This window comes from Carlito syrichta, unplaced genomic scaffold (assembly GCF_000164805.1).
Source record: "Carlito syrichta isolate Samal-C Ts95f unplaced genomic scaffold, Tarsius_syrichta-2.0.1 Scaffold309195, whole genome shotgun sequence".
NCBI lineage: Eukaryota > Metazoa > Chordata > Mammalia > Primates > Tarsiidae > Carlito > Carlito syrichta.
In genome coordinates this window covers 249,566-262,786 of record NW_007253291.1, presented here as the reverse complement: position 1 = coordinate 262,786, position 13,221 = coordinate 249,566, and the positions used below count along the sequence as shown (strand labels likewise).

General features: G+C 52.4%; 1 protein-coding gene across 1 annotated transcript in view; it reads left to right on the top strand.

Annotated features, from left to right (window-relative positions):
- Positions 1-13,221, top strand: part of ADA (adenosine deaminase) — a 31,812-nt gene that overhangs the window by 11,175 nt on the left and 7,416 nt on the right. The window contains exons 2-3 of the mRNA XM_008066910.2: positions 3,459-3,520; positions 9,942-10,064. Of these exons, the coding sequence (XP_008065101.1) occupies positions 3,459-3,520; positions 9,942-10,064 (185 nt within the window). The remainder of the gene's footprint in view (positions 1-3,458; positions 3,521-9,941; positions 10,065-13,221) is intronic.

Here is a 13,221-nt window from a genome sequence, read left to right as displayed (position 1 = left end):
AGTTGGAGTCTCACTCTGTCGCGCAGGCTGGAGGGCAGCGGCCGCTCCCGGCCACCGCAGCCTCGACCTGCTGGGCTCCGGCGATCCTTCCGCCTCAGCCTTCCAAGTAGCCGGAATTATAGGCATGCGCTACCATGCCCGGCTGATTTTTGATTTATTGTAGAGATGAGGTCTCGCCTGCCCAGGTGGGTCTCGAACCCACGGGCTCAGGCAATCCACTCACCTCAGCCTCCCAAAGGCGCGGGATTACAGGCTGAGCCACCGAGCCCGGCTACCCGGCTAATTTTTTTTAATTTATTGTAGAGATGAGGTCTCGCCAAGTTGCCCAGGCAGGTCTCGAACCCGCAGGCTCAGGCAATCCACTCACCTCAGCCTCCCAAAGCACGGGATTATAGGTTGAGCCACCGAGCCCGGCTTCCCCAAGATTTTTAATAGTCACTTTTTTTTTTTTGAGTTGGAGTCTCAATCTATCACACAAACTGGAGTTCAGTGGCAAAATCACAGTCACTGCAGCCTCGAGCTGCTGGGTTCAGGTGATCCTTCCACCTCAGCCTTCCAAGTAGCCGGAACTACAGGGACATGCCACCATGCCTGGCTAATTTTTTTGATTTATTATAGAGATGAGGTCTTGCCAAGTTGCCCAGGCTGGTCTTGAACCTGTGGGTTCAGGCCATTCTTTCACCTCTACCTCCCCAATGCTGGGATTACAGGGGTGAGTCACTGCACCCAGCAATAGTCACATCTTTTAGCATATAAGGTCCTTATTTATAGGCTCTGGGGAACTAGGATGTAGACAGCTTGGTGGGGGCCACCAGTCTCTTCTGTGGGACCGTTTGTGCTTCCCAAGGAGGTACATGGTTTGTGACTGTACATCATCAATGTGACATTAGCTTGACACCCTTCCCCTTGCTGGACTGTGCACCACAGGAATGAGACTGGGTCCCTCGCGTTCACCATTTCTGGTGCCTAGTGGAGTGTGGCCTTTTATTGACTCTTAGTTGACACATTTAGCATTTGCTATGTGCCAGGAGTTCCATATGCATCACGGTGGCTAACCCTCAGGAAGCCCTAGGAGAAAGACACGGGGTTCTCCCCATTTTGTCAGATGAGGACGCTGAGGCATAGGAAGGAGTGAGTGGATGAGCCAGGATTCCAGCTTAACTGCAGGATGCTCTGACCACAGTGCAATCCAGCCTCTCTAGCTAGACCCACTCCACCGCCCTGTGAGGGTTAGGGATAAGACACCAGAGGCTCAGAGAGATGAGGTCCCTTGTCTGAGGTCACACAGCTAGTTGGCAGTTCCCTGAGCTGTGGACTTTAGTATTTCCAATGCTGAGCATATTTTGGTACCCAATAATCATTCAGCTGAGGGGCATAGACTCATTTTGTCAGGGAACCAACAACTAAGTTGAACCTGAGCCTGGGTGTGAGCAGCATCTGTCCTTTGCCAGCTGAATGACCTCAGAAGAGATCTGGTTTCTCTGAGGTCCCACTGATAGGACCTCTGGTCTCTGTTCCATGGCCTCTGTGGCTGGATCGGGTTTCTTCTGTAGGAGGCAGCTCTCATGCACATCTAGAATGCTCTTGGCTCCTCCACACCCTGCCCAAGGCAGCCAACTTTCTCATTTTATTTTTATTTTTTGGAAATGAGATCTCACTCTATCACTCAGGCTGGAGTATAGTGGCACAATCACAGTTCACTTCAGCCTTGACCTCCTGGGCTCAGGCAATCCTTTTTTCTCAGCTTTGGAATAGCTGGGACTATAGGTGTGGCTAAATTTTTGAGTTTTTGTAGAGATGAGGTTTTGCTATGTTGCCTAGGTTGGTCTAAAATTTCTGGGCTCAAGCAATCCTCCTGACTCAGCCTCCCAAAATGCTGGGATTACAGGTGTGGGCTACTGTGCCCAACCAAGGGCAGCCATCTTTCTTATCCAGTTTTCCAAGTTCCACAGAAGGCACCACCCTGGAGAAGTCAGCTGTGAGCTTTCTGGATCTCCTAAGGCCGTGCTGGGAAGGCTTCCTTTGTCACCTGGAACAGACACGTGGCAAAGTCCCTTTTCCCGCTATCTCCCAGCACCTGCTATTGGTCTCTTAAACCTCCTGGCAGAGAGGCAGGGTCTGTTTCTCTTGGCTAAGCATGCCTACCTACACTGTTTTCTTTTAATCCTTATAATTGTTTTTGGACAGGGAAGCATAATATCCCATTGTTTTTCAGTTGAGAAAACTGAGGCTCAGAGATATCAAGTATCTTGTTTGGGGTCACACAGCCAGAGAAGGGGCAGAGTTGGGAGTCAAACCAGATGAGCTGTCTTCAAAACCCCTGATCTTAAACTTGGTTTTGTGTGCAAAGAGTCACACACAAGGCTGAGCACAGAGATGAACTGAAAGATGATCAAATATCTAGTACTTTCTAGAGTACTTATCTAGAAAGATCTTGTGTTGCTGAATACTGATTCCTGATAAGCTATGCTTGAGTAACACCTGCTTTTGAAAGTGTTGGTGGGAGTGTAAACTAGCATAGCCTCTGTGGAAAACAGTGAGGCAATTCCTAAAAGATCTAAAAATCAACCTTTCATGTGACCCTGCAATCCCCCTACTGGGAATATACCCGGAGGAACTCAAATCACTCTATGAAAAAGATTCCTGCATATGTATGTTTATTGCAGCATTGTTCACAATAGTAAAAACATAAAACCAACCATGCTGCACCTCGAAAGAGGATTAGACCAAAAAAAAGTGTGGTATACATACTTGATGGAATATTACACAGCCATAAAGAAGGACAAAATTATGAACTTCGCAGCATCTTGGATGGACTTAGAGGGTATAATACTGAGTGACCTATCACAGAAGCAACAGAGTATCATATATTCTCATTCATAAGAGAAACTTGAACAACTATCGTAATACAACAATCATAATATCCCCTTATAGAAAAGGATTGGCAGTAGTGGGAAACTGTCAGGAGAGAAGGAGTAGGATAGGCAGTGGTAAGAAACTGCCAGGGGATGGGGGGGCACACCTCATCAACAAGGGTACCTGCATAATGAACATTTGTATACCTAACCCTGAATTGTACCCTATGTCTTTAAAATAAAAATAAAAAAACTTATATGATTAAAAAAAAAAAAGAAAGTAGAGCCTGACTTCTGAACTGTGTTATGGATATTCACCAGCTCAGGAAGACTGTGGTCAAGCCTTTGTGATAAAGTTGGACTTTTATTTAGTGAGTTGGCTGAGCATAGGAGGCCGCATGGTGGCTCGGGCCTAGGACTTCCTATCATGATTAATGCCAGCATTAACCTCCAATAGGTCCTACAGGCACTCACAGGTCTCTCTCTCTCTCTCTCTCTCTCTCTCTCTCTCTCTCTCTCTCTCTCTCCCCCGCTTCTCTCCCTCCCTCCCTCTCTCTTTGTCTCTCTGTCTCTGTCTCTGTCTCTCCTCTCTTTCCATTGCAGGTGGAACTGCATGTCCACCTAGATGGAGCCATCAGGCCTGAAACCATCTTGTACTATGGCAGGTAAGTCCATGGCTAACAGCCCCCCTTCTGGGATCTGGGCAGGCTCCACAGCACCAGCCAGAGGCCCCTGGAGGATTGCAAGGACACTGCAATGTCCCTGTGGGAAGCAGGCCAGCCCCCAGCCAAAAGGTGGTTTATGGGGATTTGGGGGCCTTAGCGCTGAGCTAGAGACACACAGTCTCACCCTGGGCCTTCTGGGTCTTGACTCTTGTCCTGCTGTTGTCAGGTGAGACAGGCCTGAGCTTCCTGCCACACACACACAGGCACAGGCACCGGCACACACACACACACACACAGACATAGAGATACACACAGGCAGACACAGTTACACAGATATACACACACATAGAGACACACACATAGACACAGACACACACAGACATAGAGACACACAGATACACATAGACACATGCACAGGCAGACACACATGGAGACACACATAAACACAGACACAGACATACACGTACACACATGCGCACACAGACAACACACATGCACACACATGGACACAGACACATGAACACACACAGATAACACATGCACAGAAACAGACACAGGCACACATATGAACACGCACACAGACACACATGCAGACACAGATACACAAATGGACATGCAGAGACACACACACACAGACACACACATGCACACACACGAGTGAAAGCAGTCACCAGGGCTGAATCTGCCCCGTCTTCTGATCTGGTTGAGGTGGTGTGCTTGTCCACGGGAAGAAGTTGGCACCCGCCAAGCCTCTCCTAGTGCTGGGTGAGACAGTGACCACCATGTCATCCCTCCACCCCTGGAGGAGGACACACTGTCCCCACTTTACTGAGGGAATAGTGGGCTCAGGGAAGACAGCTGTTCAAGGTCATGTGATCAGTTGAACCCTGGGCTGCCTGGACCCCATGCTTGCTGCATCGCATGCTAGTAACCCGCTAGGAATCATGGGAAAGCAACTCTCCTCCCTGGGCCCAGATCCCTGCATTTGGTACACATGTCCGCCTCAGCCCTGATGGATGCTAGTGGGTCAGACAACCTCCTGTTCCCTCAACCCCCGTGAGAAAGACTTGTGCCCTCTTCCCCAGGCCTCAAGAGCTCATGGTAGCCCTTCTCTTGGGAACTGCATTTAAGGACAGGGACTTTGGAGGCCAGTGGGTCTGGATTCAAACCTGGCCGCAGTATTTCCTCTCTGGGCCTTGGTCCCTGTAGATTGTGTGTAAGAATGTGGCCTTCCTCCTCAGCTGAGCTGGCAGATGGGGCCTCTCTCCCCTACCCCTGCCACTGCAGGCCCGGGACCTTTGCATGTTGCCCAGCATGCCTCTTTTTTGGAGCTGGAAGGACTCAGCCTCTTCCTCATGGTCTTAAGAAGTTCAGCTCTAAATTCGGCTCCATAAACTAGAATCCCCTCAGCTGGCCTCAGGAGTGAATGAGTGCTTCTCGGAGAAAAGGGGGGCTCCTGGGGAGAGAACGGGGCTCCTGGGGAGAAAAAGGAGGCTCCTCAGAGAGAAGAGGGTTCCTTGGGAGAAAATGGAATCTCCCGGGAAAAGGAGGGGTGCTCCCAAGAAGAGGAGGAGGGCTCCTGAGGAGAGGAGAGGACTCCTTGAAAGTCTGCCCCTAGCTCTCGGGCGTCTCTTCCTGCTAACCACTTTTCTCCACCTTGTCACACTCCACCGACCTCTTGTTTGCCCTGGGAAGCTGTCATTGGTTTAATTTGTATTAACTGTATGACAAAAGCATGTGGCATTTACTATGTGCCAAATCCCTCTCTAAGTGCTTCACCTGGGTGAACTGATTGAATTCTCACAACTTGTGAGGCAGGGACTCTTACTGCTCCCAGTTTACAGATGGAGAAACTGCCCCAAATTTACAGATGAGCCATGAGAGGTGAAGCAACTTGCCTAGTAAGTCGAGGTTTGGACCCAGATGGTCTGGGCCCCAGTCCATGCCCCTAGTCCTGACCCCTGCCAGTGAGAGCTTTAGGGGAAGTACGGCATGGAAAATGCTTAGCTCAGGGCCTCGTGCACATTAAGTGCCTCATAAACATTACTTAATCATAATACTATTACTATTAGACCCTCACAGCTCTGGCTACGTGGGGTGAGGCCTCTTGGCTTATCTGTGCCTGGCCTTTCCCCGTGTTGTGCCGCCAACGACTGCCACGGGCCTCTGGTCCTTAGTGCAAGTGAGGGACAGGGGTGGCTCAGACCAGGGTGAGGTCTGAGGACTCCGGGTCAAACTCCAGCATGTGCCGGCCACACCCCCTTGCCAGAGCCCCCAGGTGAAGAGAGAACATCAGACCAGTCGCCCTCACCAACAGCCCCTTTCCGCTTCCCTCCACCTCACCTGGCACACCTGCCATGTGCTCATGACCCTTAATGGGCACCAATTAGATCTTATCTCGTGCCCTGCTCAGGACCTCATTAGGAGCCTGTGGGTGTAGTTGGTGGCTAGATGTGGGCAAAGACCGGGTGAAGATAAGCCATGGAGATAAGCCACAGAGCACTTACCAGGTAGCCAGAGGTCAAGTCTCGGGGGACTCAGCTTGCCTCAGCTTGCCTCTGTTGACACTGGTCTGGCCTGTTTCTGCTTCCTTCAGCCCCAGGGGCTTCTCTGATCTTACTCCTTTATGACCCTGCAGCTCTTCTTCCAAGGCTCATTCTGAGTGTAGCCACTCTCTCCTCCTGCGACCACCCTGGTCTGGGCCGTACCGTTCCTCGCTTGCACTACAGCCTCCTGACCGGGCCTTCCCATCTACTGGCCCTCCAGTGCTGTAATCAGAGCAAGTGTCTGGAACATGTTCTGAGCTCATTCCCCAGTCCAACGTCCTCCAATACTCCCATCTTACTCAGGGTCAAAGTCAAAGTCCACACGTTGCCCTTGAAGTCCTACAGAGCCCACGTGACCTCTCTGACCTCTCTCCTGCTGCTTGCTTAATCCACACTGGATGTTTCTCAAACATACCAGACCCAAAAAACACAGAGAGCCTGGGCAACTTGTCCAAGGTCACACAGAGCTGGGGTTCAAACATAGGCCATTGGGCTTTGGAGACTTGCTTCAGTTATTAAATTATTAAAAGTCTTCCCTACATACACACCTGCTCCCTAATCTCTTTGAATATGCTTCCTTGCCCATCTGGTAGCCCCAGTCCCTATGAGTGCCTGAGGGTACCACCAAGGGGTCACCCTGGTGTTCATCAACCTTCCAGGCCCCCCATGGCCCCTCAGCAGCCCCTAATCCCTGAAAGACCCTGTGGGAAAACAGTGCCCTGGTGCAGTGCTGGCACCCAGATGTCAGAAGCTCGGTGCCTGCTGAGCCCCCACTGTTGACCAGCCTGCCCCAAAGTCACCCTCATAAGGCTGTTTCCAGTGACTTCAGCCCTGCAGAGTCTGACCAGTTGTGAGCTACTGTGTTCTGGATGTCATTCTGGGAACTGGTGGGAGAAGGCAGGGAGCTGACGCTAAGCTCCGGCTCCCACGTTGCCAAATTCAGCCACCACATTTGCCTGGGGCCCACTGGACCAGCTCTGTGGGACCTCCCCAGTGGTCTTCCTCCAGCTCCTGGGATCTCACCTCTCCCCCTGGGGCTCCTCCCTTGACCATTCTCCCACAGACTCTGCCTTTCACATGCCTGCCCAGATGAACTCATCTCCTTTCATGGTTTCCAGCCCAGTTTCCAGAGGTTCACAGTTTCCAATTCTCTGTCTATACCCCACCATTTTTGTGGGCCCGTGATGTACTGGACACTGGACCAACAGCGGTAACCAAGACAGACCTATGTGTCTGGCCATCCCCTACAAGGCTGGCACCCCATGCCACCTTCCCCCTCCCTTAAATCTTCTCTCCTAGGACCCACACTTCCACGGCTCCTCCATCTACCCAGCTGCCCAAGCCGGGGATGGGGCCTCCCATGGACACCGCCATCTTCCGCATCTCCTCTGATAGCCAGGCCCCCAAAACTAATGATTTTGCTTTCTAAGTATTTCTCCTTTCAGTTTCTTCTTCTCCAGGCTCTCTCAACAGCCACGAGGAAAAGTATTCTTAACACACAGTTAGATAGAAGAAGGGAAGGCCTCTCTGAGAGGTGATGTTTAAGCAGAAAAGTTAGAAGAGGGAGTTCGGGGGGAATTCCAGGCAGGAAGGAGCCTTCGCTAGGAGCTAAGGGCAGGCAGAGGTGGTCACTTGAAGGCCAGGGTGGCAGGAGGGTGGAGAGCAGGAGTGGGTGCCAATGATGTGCCAGAGTGGAAGGCAGTGCCAGACTGGGGCTTAGGAAGGGGCCCCGCTCTCCCCTGAAGCACTGGGAGGGCTGTATGTAGGATTTCAAGCAGGGCAGTGGCATGAGATGATTTACTTTTTTCTAAAGCTCCCCTGGCTGCTGTGTGGGAAACAAATTGGACAGAAACCCAAGCAGAAGCCAGGGAGCAAACATGGCCCCACGGGAGACCGAGCGAGACAGAGCACGGGGACTCTCAGCGTCCCTCACACAGGACGTGACCTCCAGCAGCTGCTCAGACCAAGCAGGAAAGCTCCCGGCAGGGCCCAAAGCTGAGGGGAAAGGGGGTTGTTCCTAGGCCCTGGCTCCCCCTGCCACTTGCAGAAGCCAAGGCTCCTTGTGGGGCCAGGTTCTGTTCTCAGATGGCCCCTGGAGCTCTGTCTAGTCCTCCTTGACCTTGGTGGGTGACACAGCCTCAAGAAGCCTGCCCTCGAGAGCCAGGGTGGGAAGATAAGCTTGGATTTGAAGGTCGGAGTCCACCTCCCTCCTTCATTCCCTGTGTTACCGAGCAGGAACTGTCCCTCTAAGGACTTCGATGCCCTTGCCAGCAAAACACAGACCAGATTTCCTTTGTAGGCTGCAGAGTGGAACAAATGAGAGTGTTTATGTGTCATGGGACACATTTGGTCAAAATTCTGTTTCTTTGGCGATTTCCTACTCTCTATTTTCTGTTCTTGCTTTGTGGATAACTGGATGCCCAGACTTCTGGATTTACTCTAATTGCTGTAACTACTCCTAATTTTTATCTTCTTGCCTTTTGTTCTACTTTGTGGAGGATTTCTTCACATTTAACTTCCACTTGTATTGCATCCTGCTTGTTGCTGTTATGTGCACTTTTAAATTTACAAGTGCTCGTTTTTGTTTTTGTTTTTGAGTCAGGCTCTCACTCTGTCGTCCAAGCTGGAGTGCAGTGAAGCGATCATTGCTCCACAGCTTCAACCTCCTGGGCTCAAGCCATCCTTTCACCTCAGCCTCTGAGTAGTGGGGACTACAGGTGTGTGCCACCATGCCTAATTTTTTTTTTTTGTAGAGATGAGGTGTCATTATGTTACCCAGGCTGGTCTCAAGCTCCTGGGCTCAAGCAATCCTCCTACCTAGGCCTCCCAAAGTGCTGGGATTACAGGTGTGAGCCACTGCACTCAGCCCCCAAGTTCTCGTTCTTATTATTTGCATAGTCCCTTACTTTCAGGATATAATGTCTTCCCATCCCTTTGAGGAGATGCATTTTAAGTGGTCTGTAGTCTGCATTGTTTCCTGAGTGCTTTTTGTCTAGTCTCTTGTTTTGCCCCTTATGTTAGAAGCATTTCATAATGTAGGCTACTTTAGGCTGTCCCTTTTGTCACAGAAGTGGGGAAACTGAGGCCCAGTGTGACCTCATGAGCCGGGAAAGAGCTAGGATGGGAAGAGGAGGCAGGAGCACTTGTGGAAGAGAGGAAGCCATGCTGAGCATGCACCCTGCTTCCCGGGGCCTAGAATGGAGGCGGAGATGCTGATGGAGAAGCAGTGGCTCATGCCAGAGGACTGTGGGCGGGGGGGAGAGGGCTCCCGGCTGGATGACAGGCTCACTGGGCCCTACCCTGAGCCTCCACCCAGCCCTCTCTCAGCACGCTGGGCCCAGGAAGTCTCTCTGATGTGCTGGCCAGATGGAGGACAGAGCAGGGACGTCCTGGCGCCTGCCTGTACCCCGGGAATTGTGATGCTGCAGTTATAGGCCCTGATAACCTCTGACCGGGCAAAGGACCGGCTAGCTCTGCCCACTCCTGGGGCTGAGGAGGAAGTCTTGGGCTTGTCCTAGTGCTTTTCCTGTCTCCAGGCATCAGCCTGCCGGGAAATGTGGAAGGTGTGTGTGTGTATATGTGTGCACAGGCGGGTGCACGTGCATGTGTGCACACAAATGGACTTCAATCTGTTTGTCCCTTGAGAGTTGCTGACTTGTGGTGAAGGTGCCAGAAGGATTCTGGTTCTGGTTCGATGTGCCCTGGGCCTCTGTTTTCCCATCTGTCTAATGAGAGGAGTTGAGTGGAAAGATCCCATGTTTCCTGCCGTGGTCCTCTTAGAAGGCCAGAGCCCCTGAGTCTGCTCCACTCTGCCTGTTAGGCCTGGTTGGATCCTGCCTGGGTTGGTTCCCCCACCCTCATTGTTTCGTTTCCAGGAAGAGAGGGGTCGCCCTCCCAGCTAGCACAGCAGAGGAGCTGCAGAAAGCCATCTGCATGGACAAACCACTCAGCCTCCCGGGCTTCCTGGCCAAGTTCGACATCTACATGCCTACTATTGCGTGAGTTGCCCAACTGCAGGTCCCTGGGGGGTGTCAATCCCTGTGACGAGGACCAGGCCTGCACCTCAGCCTGTGGGGACTAGAAAAGGCCTCTGAAACCACAACTTCTCTCCTCTCAGACTTATGGGAGGCTCTCCTGTAGGCTTGGTTTTCCCATCTGAAATGTGGGTATGAGGGACTGAAACCTTGAACTTCTACAGAGAAGTGACAGAATATGGGATTTAGAACACAGATCCTAGCATCTCTCTTTCACAAAGTAGCTGTGACATTGGGCAAAGTTCTGGGCCTCAGTCTGCCCATCTGTGCAGTAGGGCTTGGGACCTATCTGCCTCACAGAGCTGGAGCTCGGAACAGACCCAGCAGTGCCTCAGGAAGCCCCCTTGCTCTAGAGGCAACTGCAGCCTTTATGGACAGTCAAGTGTTCATTGCCTCTGTGTCTTACTAGCAGAATATCTCCAGATCATACTCATCTTCTGTAGACAACAATCCAGCAAAGTAGGTGCAATCTTTATTCGTAGAAGAGGAGATGGAGGGAAGTGAAGGAAGTGAAGGAGCTTGTGCAGCTAGCAAGCGGTGATGCTTTGCCCTGGTGCCACCTCAGGCTTCCTGGCACAAGGCAGAGTTCCCCAAGGCAGGCAAGAATCAGGCCTTAGCAGTCAGTGCTGCAGGAGCTCAGAACAGGGAAATGCAAAGGGGCTGGAGGCAGTCAGGAAATGCTTCCTGGAGGAAGAAGGGTGGGCTGGACCTTGAGAGATGGACAGGGTGAGGTATTGTCCACAGAGCTAGATGAGAGGAAAAGTGTGGAGGATAGCCTGGCGTGGGTAGCTGGAGGATCAGTGAAGAAGGTGTGTGAGGCCATGGGGGCCACTGGTTGGGGCGGTTGCAGGACAGGTGTGAGGGGTCCCAGAGAGGAAGACATGGGCCAAGGTGCTGGTTCTTGCTGGGAGTCTTTGGGCTCAGCCTGGAAGGTGGCAACTGCCCCTGGTAAGCAGATGCACAGGACACACATGCTGCCTCCCTGGGGGTGCCTGCTGCCATGGGTCCCCAGAGACACCCCACACTGGGACACATGAGTAGGTAGAGTTTCTGTGCATGCAGGGCTTCTCCTGTGGGCCTGTGGGCCTGATGGCTCCACCCCGGAGGCAGCTTCAGCCTCTCTGGCCTCGAGGTAGCAGAGGCCCTGAAGGCCCACACCTGGCAGGCTGATAGATACCATCAGGGAAGTGTGGCCTTTTGGGGCAGCAGCCTGCTGAGAGTCTGGCCTTCTCTGATCTCCTCCAACTTCCTCCAACCACCACCCACAGATGTCAGATGAATAGCGCTTTGGCCAGTGTAAACAGAGGCCCAGGAGTTGGAGGCAGTGGTGACTTTGAACCTGGGTCCTCCCTCTCCTGGTTTAGATCTTTGTGTTGGGGGGTGGGAGGGCTTGATTTTGGAATGAGAAGTAAGGTAGAGGGGGAGTTCTCTCTAAGGCTCTTTTTTCCCTGTCTTGAGTTGGTGGGGACAATTACTACATTCTAAAAAGGTTCAGAACCAGAATGGGAGGGCATCAGAGAGAATTTCAGCCACCTTTAACCTAAGCTCGTTTCCTGCCCCAAACTCTCCAGTATCTCCCTGCATCCCTCAGAGTAAAAGCCAAGGACTCCAGTGTGAGGTCTGTGGGCCTGTGCCCCCCGGGCTCCTACCTCCTGACCCTCCTGCCCCATCGGCCTCCGGCGGCCCCCCAGGTCCTCGCCTCCTTCACGTCTCTTCCTAAACGCCCCTTCTCAGTGAGGCCTTCCCTGACTGTGACCACAGACGTAGTTGCCTGCCTGCTCTGTGTGTGTCTGCAGAACTTACCTTTGGCTTGCGATGGAATCTGGATTTGACCCACTGGCTCACCTGCTCTCTTTCTGGAAGGGCTCTGAGAGGGCAGGGGTCTGCACAGTGTGGGATGCCTACTGTTTGCCTGTGGAGTGAGTGAGCACCATGGCTGGGGGAAGATGGGGAGGCAGGCATGGGGGGTGTGCAGGGAGCCCCTCCTTCCTGGGAGGCTGGGAGCCAGGCCCGCCCACCTCATGGGAGAGGCAGCACCTACCCATCATCACCTTCAAGGCACGAGCACTTCCGGTGTGCCCTCCTTCCAGGAGAGGCCCCATTTCCCTGGGCAGACACTTTCTTCCCATGCTGGGCTCTCAAGCACTTGCCTACCTTCCCTCACTCCTGCTAGTAACCATTCCATTTTCACTCTTCATGGCAGGAACTTCTGGCCAGGAACAGTCCACTGTCATGTGGCCAACATTCGCAGTGGCCCGTGTAGGCCAGTGTTGTTTCTGGAGCAGCTCAGTAATAATTAAAATCTTTTAACATTTCCTGCTCTGCTCCCATCGCTGGTAGGAGAGGTTTAACATGACCCTGTGAAGGAGGCATCAGAGATGGTGACTGGCCAACCTGGGGCCACATGGAAGATAGGTGTGGGAAGGAGGATTCCATCTGTGACTGAGTCCCAGGCGATCCCCCATCGCAGGCCCAGTGGGTTTGTCCATCTGTGTCTTTTTGTCTTATTTCTCTTCCCTCTCAGCCTTACATCCATCACCAACTAATATTTGGCTCCTCTGTCCTGGACACTGTCCTCAGCTAAGAGGTCACCGCATGATAAGATAGAGGAGTCCTTGCCCCATGGAGACTAGATTCCAGTCAGGAGATGGAAAGCTGATAAGCCATAGCTCATGTCGCAGGGTGACAAGGGCCACTGAGAAAAGCAGAGCCCAGGGGAATGGTGGAGGGGCTGGTTTAAGATAAGGCGGTCAGGGAAGACTTCTCTGAGGAGGTGAGAAGTCAGGCTCTAAATGGAGGGAGGAGGCAATGTAGGATGACTCTGGAGGAAGCATACCTGCAGAGGGGGCTGCAAATACCAGGCCTGCTGAGGGAACAAGCTTGACCAACCTTGGACAGAAAGAAAGCTCTTGGTCTCAGAATGAGTGACCAGGGGATGCTGGGGAGGCTGGCTAGGACCAGTGTGCAGGCCCTGTGGGCTGTGGAGTGGGCTGTGGAGTTGAGGTTTCATTCTCATGGTGGGAAGCCCTTGGCGCTCAGAGGGGAGGAGACATGTACTTGATTTGCCTTTTTTTTTTTTGAGTTGGAGTCTCACTCTGTCGCCCAGACTGGAGTGCAGTGG